We start from the raw sequence: 12,203 nt of genomic DNA, 5'->3' as shown, positions 1-12,203 counted from the left end.
GCCTGCACTGCCTCTTGCATTGTTTTACAGACGCACGCTTTCTATTTGGCTCGAGATTGTGCTATTTTTTCTTAAGGGTTCCCGCTTGCTAAGGTGTGCCATTGCCTGTCGTTTGGGAGGTGTTGTGTATGGAAGACTGTTATGTTAAAAACACAAAGGGACACAAATGTGACACTCAGTGAGCAGAAACGCCATATTGATTATCCACAAGAATGGTTCAGCTATTCGCTTGGCGTTTTGCTGCTGACAATTGTGAAATGGGAAAATTTAAGCTTTGAAGGTGAACGGCTATTTCGTCATTTGGTCAGCTGCTGCTTCTGCTGCTGCTCCGTGTGGGTTTGTGTTTGTGCTTCCCTTGGCCTGCAAGGCACTACGTGTTTTGCTGTGATGCCAAAAGGTCTAATTGAGTCCCCGTCACTCTGCTGGTTTACTTGATTGACAAATCCATTGTAATTTGTATTTACCTGCTCAAAAGGTAGTCCTACTCCCCCTGGGCACTGAATACACACACCCTGTAAGTACACACACATCCACAAGCATATGCACGCACGGTATGCACACCAGCTCTTGGCCGTGGACGCGCAGGCACAGACGCATGCACACTCACGCGAGTGAGTAAAGCAGAAACGTGCCGGCACGTCCGACACTGTTGGTCGATCCGAACGTCGCTCATTCACTGCCATCATCCGCACAGTGGTCCGGTCTCGACACGTCTTCTTGCATGTGGCACAGTGCAGTTCTCAACTCCTGGGCCGCGGGCTTGCTGGTGGGCCACAATGCTGTGGGAAGTGGTCCATGGAACTGGTTCAGATCTTTTCACAAAGTACAATAATTTGTGCTGCATGGTGGTCCACATCTGTTGGGAATCGCTGGCATAGTGAATGGCATCTTAAGGATCTCTGTTTGTATTTCAGAGCCATGCGACGGCTTCAGCTGAGGCTGAATGAATCGCTGTTGTTGCCTCCATTGAACTCGCGTAGCACGGTCTCGCTCACAGCGGACAGCAGCAAGGCTGCGTACAGCCACTGGGTGTGTGGTGTTCACACCGCACGTACCGCACGGTGCTTCTCCACTGGCTGAGGAGATGTAACAACATTTCTGGGCTTGCTCGCGTGAGCAGCCCACGGATAGAGCAAAATACCTGTGAGCTCATCACGCGGGCAAGCCCAGACTAAGCGATGACGAGCGTAGTAGAGAAGTCAACACGAGAGTGCAAAGCCAGCGTAGGCGAACTTGCAAGGGGGTCCCATGTTTCGCCTTCTTGGCATTATTGTCGCTGAACGGACCCAATGCTTTGAAGTGACAGCTTCCACCGCACAGTGTTTCACAGGTGACTAATTCAACTTCCAGATCCGTTCAAAGAGAACAGAGATTTTTGCAGCCAGAGGCCTGAGCTCGGAGTAGTCGACTCAGTGTCACTCGAGGAGAAGGGACTCAGCGGAGGAAGCCATGGTGCTGCATGCGGATGCAGGAAAGGGGTTTTTCTCGTCATAAAAATGCAAAAGCACGATTTCCTGAACAGAACAATTCAGAAACCTCACCTCGGAATGGACCACATTCACCGGGTCATTGCTAAATGTGTGATTAAATAGCAAGATTAAATAGGAATAATAATGGGGTGTTTCATTTCACTGAGAAGAAAGGAAGATATTGATGTTTTAACCAACTGGCCCCTAGGGAGGTTTAGATAGTCTTAAACGTGCTGGAGAGGACAGGTGGAGTTGATGTAATACTATGGATATGCTCCGATGTCAATGCGTGATGTGGTTCAATGACCTATGTCTGCAGCCAAATGTTTACATTTACAGGCTTTCCTGTGAACAGAGAGCAGATGGAGATTCCTACGGAATGGCCCTGTAGACGATCAAAACATGTCCAATAGCCGGCTTTGACTCTGGTTTGCTTCCATGGTGGAGCATTACACATGGTAGAGGGTCCTGAAGGTCTGTATTAGAAGTGGGCATTCACAAGCACAGAAGACTAAAAGCCTGGATTATTGGTGTCGTGGGATGATCTGTGATCTCCCTCGCCTTGTATATAGCAGGTCGTGGGTTCGATCACAACCCTGATGCCTGTATATTTGGAGTTTGCATGTTTTCCCTGTGGTAGCGTGGATTTTTCTCCAGGTCCTCCGTTTTTTTCCTCCACATTTAAAAACATGCGTTTAGAGTATTTGGCTGGTATAAGTTTCCACATGATAAACCGCTTCGTTGAGCTATCATTCATGGGCAGGTCGCATCTGAAAAAGAGATATTTAGTTTAGTGGGCCTTACCTGGTAAAAATAAAAAAAGTTTAGTTTTTTTTTAAGTTTAGGACTTCCCTTTGGAATTCCTTTCAGCTGTAGCGGCTGCCCACTTTGCTGCCCTAGGTTGCCCACGTAGCAGTATTTACAAATTATCTCCACAACCTTTCCTCGCACGTAGAGGCGACACCCTTTTAGTTGCTGCAATCTGCACCATCCCCTCTCAGAGTGGAACCTCTTGTAAAGCCTTTCCATGGACATGTGGGTTGGGCAGTTGCCTCTGCAAGGAATTTGAATGGGTCTCGTATTTAATTAATTACCTGATGAGTTTCCTGTGAGCAGCTCCACCTCAGGGTTTCTATAAATTAGAGTTTGGCTACAAGATGGAGTAGTTGGTACTGTTATTTCATGGCTGACTTTTAGGCATTGTCGTTAAAAGCATTTTTACGTGCAAAGGTCACGTCCCCTGCCATTATTCCTGCGCGAGAGAACCAGGAGGCCAGAGCCGCCTCCATTATCCATCATGATTTTACTGCGTTGGTCGGACCTTTCAGGCCAACTGGCTAAAAACAACCTCTCCCTCTATGGCATTGCGCGACACAAACAGCACATACTTGCCTAACAGGGGGCTAAACTGAGGTGAAGGATGAATTGCCAACACGACATACGCACACACACATGCACTTACATGAGCGTTTAATTGTACAATCCCACACACAGTGGAGCACAAACATGCAGTGTGTACTTGTACTTTGCTATCACCAAGGTTCTTCTGCTCGAGGCATGAGTGTAACAGCATTTGCCCTGTACCTCCTGCAGAGTCTATGGCCATGGTGTTTTTATGCCGGCTGTGCCAGGAGCGGTAGGTTCGGCCACGGCTGAGTTGATGGCTGTGAGGTGATGTCTCGGTAGCAGTGGGCATTTATGATACATAGATACACGTGTTTATAGCACTCTGCACAGTTTTCTAAGATTCCGAGGCATGGGAAAGTGGGCTGAAGCAGCGCCAACAATTACCACAGCTGTAGCATTATATTGGGATGTTTGGCCAAGTCCATGAATGAGCATTTATTAACACGATGGTTACGGCTCGGGAGGGTGGCTGTGAGTTGTCTCTTTTGCCAGCTCGTGGTGTTTTTCCTGACCCGCGTGTGTGCGCGCGCCTCGCTGCACGGCCCCTGACGGAGTCGGTGTGCGCGGAGTACGGCCGCTACCTGCGCTCGCTGGGCCTGGGCAGCGCGGCCGCCGAGTACGCGGCACGTGGCGGCCCCGCCGGCGTCGAGATCCTGGCTCAGCTCGCGCCGTCTCGGGAGGCGGAGACACCGGACTCCAACAAGACGAGCGGCCTCGAGCCCGACAAAGCGGCGCCGCATGTGCCGGGGACGCTGGGCTCGTCGTGCTTGGTAGAAGCGTAGGGCTTGCCGACTCCGGGGGCCCTCCGGGGTGCCGACCGCAGGTGGGGGGGGGGGGGGGGGTGCGCTTAGGAAGGATAGAGAGCGCGCGCGCGGGGCCCAACGCAGCAAACGTAGGACTCTTCGATAAGACGGCGTGCGGGGGGCCCCATGGCGCCAGCGTGCGGCACGCAACACTGCATCAGAGGCGCAGCGTCGGAGCGCCTTTCACGAATCTATTCCGTGGGGCACGAAGAGTTGCAAAGGAACAACGGACTGTAACGAGTGGACCGTTAGCAGAAAATTTCTTGAGAGTGCTCTTTATTAAAAACCATATGAAACACTGAGGCTATAATTTGCAATGGAGATAGTGGGGAAATGCAGATGCACGGATGAGGGTTGAAAAACCTTTAAATCTAACACACCGACACCCTAAAATGATTTGATGTGACGATGTATTTGATACAAACACAAGGTACAATATAATTGATGTACACATTGCTTTGGCCAAAGTGGCCCTGGAATGTGGCTGTGGACAGGCCTATTGGAGAGGACTGATGGTAGCGTTTAGGTGTGCAATGCAGAATCACATTTTTGGATTAAGCTTGAATCATGAGCAGTTATCACCTGATTGCATCGAGTCCATTCTGTTTTGAGTCACACGTTTGGCCCCACTATGAAATGGGAACACAGCTGACACGTGTTTAAAGGTTCCATCGGCAGGGAGTAAAACCCCAGCTGAGGGGCAGCGCACACCAAGGCATGTCGCTCGGTCCCTGTCCTCCAGCTGATACCACCAAAAGGAGTGGGGGACCCCTTGAGCTGCTTGTGGGTCTGTGGGCCACGCTGCCCTGGGCGCGGGGTGACATCGCGAGGCGTGACGCGAGGATGATGTGCGAGAGGAGCTCTGCTATACTAGGATACGTGTCGGATCGTCCGGTGCAAACACGTGACTCCACAGCATGGGATGTATTTACCGATGTTATCATTATCTTAAGAAAATGAGACAAAAGCATTCCTTCTTAAAATTCCAAATGCACACATTCATTTGCGCAAAGCTTGGCTTGCATTGACATGAGCACGCTCTGAACAGATCTGTTCTAGAGCGGTAAGCTGTGTGGACCGTGTAATCCAGCCCCAAGACACAGGTGATGGCACCAGCCAACCTCTTGATGATCAGACTCTCATGCCTGTGTCGTCCAGGTTCAGAGCGGACATTGGTAGTATTTGAGGTGGCAACGTTCAATTGGTACACATTACATAACAATGCAAATAAAGTTAACTATATGATCACTTTTCAAATCGGTTTAACGGTGTTTTTTTTGTGGTTAAAATGTTTTTCCATTTCACGTGATGCGGAACGTTAAATATGTGGACTACCAAATTCTTATCGGACTTCATGTAGCGGCCTCTTGCCAACAACAGTTGTCTGCGGGAGCAGCCGCTGTGTTATTTGCTGCCGTTACGTGTGCACCTGCAGATACGCGATGCAGACCACCGATGTGCACGCACAGGTGAACGACTGGCAGCAGCCGACCTCGAGGTGGATCAGCTGTTCCTCCTGGATGAGAGTACAATACTGTATGGACACGCTGACCACTTTATAAAGCGATGTTTAAGTGTTCCTGCCGAACGTAACTGTACTCAAAGCTGTTGTTGCTGTGATGATGTGATGATCTAAATAAACTCGACGTGACTTGCATTGTTGGCCAAGGCGTTTTCAGCTGCACGTTTGACACCGATTTATTTTGTAAATGCGATTCGGGATGAAATGTTCTCATTTAGGGATTTTGTTGTTGTTATACTTAATGTTTTAAGAACAAAACGTTTAAACAGTTTCTGGATAATTCCTTTTGGCTGTAAAATCAAAAACAAGAACACCTCATTGGAAATTGTGAACTTACATTTGAAAGCTGTAGAAAGTATTTTTTGCTTTAATCAGCCTCGGCCAAAAGAATTCCTGCACATTTTTAAATAAAGAGGCAAAAAAAGATTGTACATTTTAAAATTACAAAGCAATTGCATCCAGACAAGTTACATCCAGCAAGTGAGAAATAATGCTGACTGAACAAAAACGTGGTAATGTTACCATATGTAAAATGTGGTGGTCATATTTTAATTAATACCTTGACCATAGACAATTCAAGTTTCGTGTCAACAGTGGAGACACTTAGGCTATAGGGCCAAGGACAGAATAGTTCTCATCAATAATCCATCAAAATTCGGACCCTCGGTGGTCTGATAATGAAACCTGTCAGTTAAACTGGTCTTCTCTTCCAACACACTTTCTGCCTGCCCATCCTAGTCGGCAAAGCTCTTCTAAAAATAATCCAAACAAACCTGGAATGTCTTTTATCTACTCCACCACGCCTTCCGACCGCGCGCTCGTGCGTGTTTTAGTCTCTCACTGCAATGATCTGATAATTATAAACGTGTAAAGTGGGGCTGGATTCATGTCATGTGCAATAAATGGACCAATAAATTAAGATATCTGTCAGGGAGAGTAACCAATACACGTCGGAGTACGTGTACATAGGGCAGCCAATAAAAACAGTGACAGACCAGAGCAGGTTGGGGTGCTTTGAACCGTTGGACTTGATAAAAGCAACATACCAATGTCTCTAAGAAGTTGCTTAATCAGTGGACATTGGAGCCATTAAATCGGCCTTGTGTTGTGCAGGAGATTAAATGAGACCGTGAGATATGACAATGACTTGAGGCATTCATCCAGCAGTGGATAACGCATGGCTGATAACCATGATGACTCCACCATCAACAACGTCTTGTTTGGCATACTCGTTTATGGTCAAATTAATTGGTGGCCAAAACTGATTTGATTAATTGGTGGCCGTATATTTTCAAGTTTAAACGTATTCCCTTTGTAATGGTATTTTCGAGGTTTGTATAATTGACATGTGCAGACATATCCTGCATGTACATATGGATGTGTAATATTTATCCCGTAAATTTAATACCATATTCCCATTGTGGAAATATCCAAAAATTTGCTTTCAATTTTCTTTCGTTGCCCATGACATGGGATGGGATGGTGTGGGGCGGTGCAGTGGTCCAGCAGCAGGCAAAGGGACCAATAGGATGAAAGTGGAGGGAAGGTAACCTGGGGTTACCTGAATTAAAATGAGGGAAGCTGGCTTCAATGCACAGTGCCTGTGATATATCAATTCGTATGAGCTGTCACTTTGCTTTTATGCATTCTTTAAGCCGTGTATCCACAATGTATCGCGTATATACAAAAGCGTGACTGAAGTTCCATGGATGTGTTGACAGACAAGTATGTCTAATGGGTTGTGAACTCAATACCATTGAAAATAGGTAAATGCAGGGCACAACTTTATCCGGAGCTCTGGGGCTGAGCCTTAGAACATGATTTCCGTGCAACCTGACAGTGCAATTGTCTGACAATGAAAGGAAATATTGATCAAAGTTATTCTGCACTGCAATAAGATATTGGACTTATCACAAGATGCATAAGGAGACATTTGAAACAATAAAAATGTAATTTTAGCACGTTAATATCCCAATAAGCTACATCATGCGTTGATGGCGTGTGCGAACTGGAATACAGCATCAAGGTTATTTTTACTTGAAAGCATTTAGCAATAAGTCTTCAACGCATCTCTGAAAATATTCAGATGGAAGAGTTGCCTTGATTCATTTTCCGTGGAGGTAACTTTATACCGGGGGTAGTCGGGCAATAACCACCACACGTACGAAGCCGAGGTGGCAGTGAGGGTGCTAGGAAGTAGAGGGTCTTGTGGAAGGTGATGTGTGTGTGAGTAAAGGCTCGGCCAGGCAGGCTGTGTCAGACAAGGAGGAAAAGGGGAGACAGCTGCATCCCTTCAAAGAGGCCTGGTCGCAGTGGACTACTAACACCATGCTGGTTTTATGGGCAGTGCGTTCCACCACGCAGCCGACTGCAGAATCACATTCGTGCCGCCTGCTTAAAATTAGACCTGCCTCGACAGTCGTAGCAGCCCTTGAAATGAAAATCTCTACGTACATGCCAATGGAAAGGAGTGGCCACAACATGCGTGGCACGCAGTTGTAAGTGCCATCCAAACGTGGCCCTCTGTGACTGATGGCCCTTGCGCGCACCAGAGTGTGTGCTGTGCAAACACTACCGTTTAGTTCAGTAGTGCTGGGCGGCGAAACGCGCACGGCTTCGAGACATGCGCCGCATTCCACTTTGCTTACAGCCGCGGCCCATGCGGAGACGGAGACCTTTCAAAACAAAGCGCTCCCACCTCCCGTCACGTTGACTTGAGAAATACGGTGGCGATGTGCGCGCGCGTTGGCACGCGAGTTTTTCAAACTGCGGTGAATGCGCTCGCTACTGAAGCAGCAGAGATTCTTCTCTCGGCTTTGTTGGATACAAACTCCGTTCGTAGCCGCGGACAGGTGTCCGCCTGCCGCTGCAAAGGCTCCTTCACCGCCACTCCAGACACCAGCTCCCAAAGCACACCCCGCTGCTGCGACTCGTCCAACGTGCACCGAATACAATAGAATGAGGTTATTACGGTTTAAAAGTACGGCACTGTATTTTGTATTTGGACTTTATTCAAAAGGCACCTTAAGGTGATGATTAGCTTTAGACCACCTGTCTTTTGAAGACACCATAAATATTAACCCATTAAACTTCTCCAGGGCCGTCCATGATTGGGGGTGCGGGGCCCGGGGCAAACTACACACCCTGGTGGGCCCCTCCCTCGGCGCCTTCAAACTCAACCGAAGTGTTCCATCTGGCACCGGGACGTTGAATCGCGGGGACCCCCCCAAAGTGCGGGGCCTGGGGTGGTCGCCCCTCGGGAGGGCTCTGAACTTTTTTCTCAAAGAAGCAAACACAATCTATACATTAAATATACATTCTAAATGCATTGCCAAATATATATTCCAAAAACGGATACATTTTGTGTTCGTAGAAAGAATAGCGAAACTAATATTTTTAACGAACAATGTGGGAACTGCATCACTCTTCTTGCCAGCAATTGAATAAATGTAACATTGCAGATGTTTGATTTTTTTTTTATATATAGAATACGATCATCCTCACTTAACGCTTTGTGTCCACACGCGTTTTCGCTATAACGCGATTCTTCCATTCGTCACATTACCTACGGGGCCGTCCATAAATGACGTCACGCGATTTTGGACGATTGTTGCCCCCCCCCCTCGTCACACGGCGTCACAAAAAGTCAGACCCCCCTCAAATATGACGTCACAAAGCTCTGCCCCCCCCCCCAAATTATTAATGCTTCAAATCGCTTTAAACTATTGCCATTGTAGTGCGTATTTAATATGGCGCTGCACTCTGATGTTGTAGGAGAAACTTTTATTAAAAAGTCAATTTAATTAATTAGAACGTGTTGTCTATATTTATTTAAAGTTGCGCATTTTGATGTTACGTCACATTTCTCAACCCCCCCCCCCTCGTCAGAAATGTCTGACCCCCCCCCCCCCCTAGGTGCGTGACGTCATTTATGGACGGCCCCTCTACGGGGAAATTGTTTTCGCTTATCGCGGCACTTTTCAGGAACGAACCTACCGAGCTAAACGAGGACTCGCTGTATAAATCAACGCCAATGCTAAAGATGAGTTACCACTTCATAGAATGCCATGGTCGTGTATAAGATCCCCACAATCATTCTTAGTTTTAATGTTTCATTATTTTCTTGGATATTTGTGAATTCCTTTTCTAGCATTCTGAGAAAGCCCCAGAGGAATGTATGCCAGGTGGATCGTAGTATTATTATTATTGATCGATAAGTCGTAACAACGTGTCCAGAATGGCTTCTGCTGCATCCTTCCATGTGTTTGAGAGGCTAAATGATGACGTGCTGCTGCTGTTCCAGCACTGAGTGGAGGAGGTTGGGCACAGCAGTCGAATATCCTCCTGCGTGATGAGTCGAGGTGCTGGAGGTGTGTGGGGAAGCTTTGATGAAGGCGGAGTGGCGACTGGAGACGGGGCATGTGGAGCGTCGATATGCGGAGCGAGTGGGGCTGATGGGTTCAAGAAAACTATAGGGATGAGGGAAGATGTTGGGGAAGTGAGTGCAGCAGGGTAATAAGTAAGGAGGGTGTGAGGGAGGAAGTGATTGACTAATCAAGTGGGGTCGGATAGGAGCTGAGTGTTGGGGTTGGGTGAGTTGTGGAAAGGATCGGGACAGCGGTGGGACCATTGATGTGCGAGGAGGGAACGGAGGATCGAGGCAGCAGTGGAGCAGGGACGTGCGGTCAGGGGAGGCAGGGGAGGCAGAGCCTCACCTGTCATACTCCAATGAAAACAGCTGTTACGAAAAGTAAAAAAAACATCTAATAAAATAAATATTAAGATGTTTCCAGTGATCTGTATTATAAATGTCATTTCTGTACGATTCCAATCATTTTTATGGTAAAAATCGATAAATTTGCGGAGCTCCGCTGCAAATACAGGAAGAGACGAGAGGTGAGGCAGCGACGAGCTCAGCCTCCCCTCTGATTGCGCAACCCCTCAGTAACTGGATGGAGCGCGGGCAATAAGCGCGTGCCTGCTACTATCTCAGTATGTCACCAATGTAATGTTTGTAGACCCCTCCATTTCATGTCCTCGCCTTCCATACTCCAGGTAACTTATTTCACGTATGTGTATAAAGATATTGAGGCTCGCTGGTCTCGTCATGAAACTGCAATGAAAAAGCACCAGGGGAGGCAGCTATCACATCTGCCTCACTGAGGGGGACGTGTCTAACACGCCCCCCTCATTGAGGCCACGCTCTCTCAGTGAGGCCACGCCCCCCTCAGTATGAATCTGGCTCTGACACGAGCCAGTGCCTCCCCAGCCATTGACCTCACCGCACGCCACTGGAGTGGAGAGATGCGATTCCTCTTCTCGCGTATGGCAGCAGCAATGTGTTAAAGAGCTGCATGCCAATGTCGATGTCTGACAGGCACGAGAGGGCCTCAGGTTCAGAGAGTTCGTGTAGTTTTGCTGTTCATCTAAGCGCAGACCAGAGTGATTTTCAATAAGGCCCATAGTTGCATCTATGGCCAAAATCGCATCTATGAACAAGTACGCATTGGCTTGTTGATGATATGATGCGGTTGATGGCTGTTTCAATGTCATTGAGGAATGTCAAGGCCTGGAGGTGGGATTTTTGGGTCTCGAATGAGGCGTTGATTGTGGACGTCCGCGTGGGTCCGCTCTGATGGTCACTGCAGCGCGACCCCAGGAGGGATGGGATCGGGAATTGAGTCGGGGTCAAGGATGAAGACGGACGAAGGCGGAATGAGCGCGGTGGCCGCCGTCACCACGCTCTGGGCCGTCAAGGGGCCCGGCCTGCAGGCTCCCCTCACCACCCACGCAGCCAGCTCAGCAGCGTCTGCCAAACACAATCCACAAGTGGGCATGGATTATTGTAATGACACCGCAATGTCCCTTCACTCCCACCGTAGAGATGTGATGTTACGTGGTGCGTGCCGACTGTTGGAAGGTGGCGATGGGGCCACCGCCCCCTCTCCTGATGTGAGAGGCCGCGTCCCAAACATCTGGAACCCAGAACTTGGCGGCCACGACGACCCCTGCCTGGCTGCCTGCCCCGATACATGGACGCCGCGGGGCGCCCTACTTCACCTGAGTGCCGTCGGTCGCTGCTCGGACGCGCGGTGAGGGTGGAGGGGGCCGCTCTCCCGGCCGGCCACTCGCTCCCCCTGCTGGGCTGGGGAGGCGCGGGCCCGTCTAGCGGCGTGACGAGAGGTCGTCCCCTGGGGCAGGGAGACAAAGGCGGCCGGGAGTACGTGCTGGCAGTGATTACAACAGCCTCTCGCGTGTGACCCCCCCCCCCCCTTGACTGCAGCTAAGAGCAGCTCGCTGTCCCCCGCCCCTGCCCCCCCCCAGGCCCCCCGCCCCCCTCCTCCCCCCGGCCCCCTCCCCCCCCTGGCCCCCTCCCCCCCCCTGGCCCCCTCCCCCCCCCCTGGCCCCCTCCCCCCCTGGCCCCCTCCCCCCCCTGGCCCCCTCCCCCCCCCCTGGCCCCCTCCTCCACCCCTGGCCCCCTCCCCCCCCCCTGGCCCCCTCCCCCCCCTTGGCCCCCTCCCCCCCCCCTGGCCCCCTCCCCCCCCTGGCCTCCTCCCCCTCCCCCTCCCCCCCCTCCCCCCCCTGGCCCCCTCCCCCTCCCCCCCCTGGCCCCCTCCCCCTCCCCTGGCCCCCTCCCCCCCCCCTTGGCCCCCTCCCCCCCCTGGCCTCCTCCCCCTCCCCCCCTCCCCCCCCTGGCCCCCTCCCCCCCCCTGGCCCCCTCCCCCTCCCCCCCCCCTGCCCCCCCCCCTGGCCCCCTCCCCTGGCCCCCTCCCGTCCCGCTCGCTCCTCTCCCCATGCCGCGCTCCTGCTCCTGCTGCTGCTGCTCTGCTCCTGCTCCTGCTGCTGCTCCTGCTCCTGCTGCTGCTCCTGCTCCTGCTGCTGCTCCTGCTCCTGCTGCTGCTCCTGCTCCTGCTGCTGCTCCTGCTCCTGCTGCTGCTCCTGCTCCTGCTGCTGCTCCTGCTCCTGCTGCTGCTCCTGCTCCTGCTGCTGCTCCTGCTCCTG

General features: G+C 50.8%; 1 protein-coding gene across 2 annotated transcripts in view; it reads left to right on the top strand.

Annotated features, from left to right (window-relative positions):
- WDR11 (WD repeat domain 11) overlaps window positions 1–5,346 on the top strand; it is a 51,511-nt gene extending 46,165 nt beyond the window's left edge. For both annotated transcript variants that reach the window (XM_061556630.1, XM_061556631.1), the window contains exons 29-30: window positions 3,417–3,699; window positions 5,115–5,346. In XM_061556630.1, coding sequence (XP_061412614.1) covers window positions 3,417–3,658 — 242 coding nt within the window. In that variant the 3' untranslated portion in view covers window positions 3,659–3,699; window positions 5,115–5,346. The remainder of the gene's footprint in view (window positions 1–3,416; window positions 3,700–5,114) is intronic.
- Window positions 5,347–12,203: the final 6,857 nt, after the last annotated feature.

Source organism: Lethenteron reissneri, chromosome 22 (assembly GCF_015708825.2).
Source record: "Lethenteron reissneri isolate LAM-NWPU_2019-01 chromosome 22, ASM1570882v1, whole genome shotgun sequence".
NCBI classification, from domain to species: domain Eukaryota; kingdom Metazoa; phylum Chordata; class Hyperoartia; order Petromyzontiformes; family Petromyzontidae; genus Lethenteron; species Lethenteron reissneri.
Note: the sequence above shows the minus strand (reverse complement) of the source record. Positions and strands in the feature narration are given on the sequence as shown.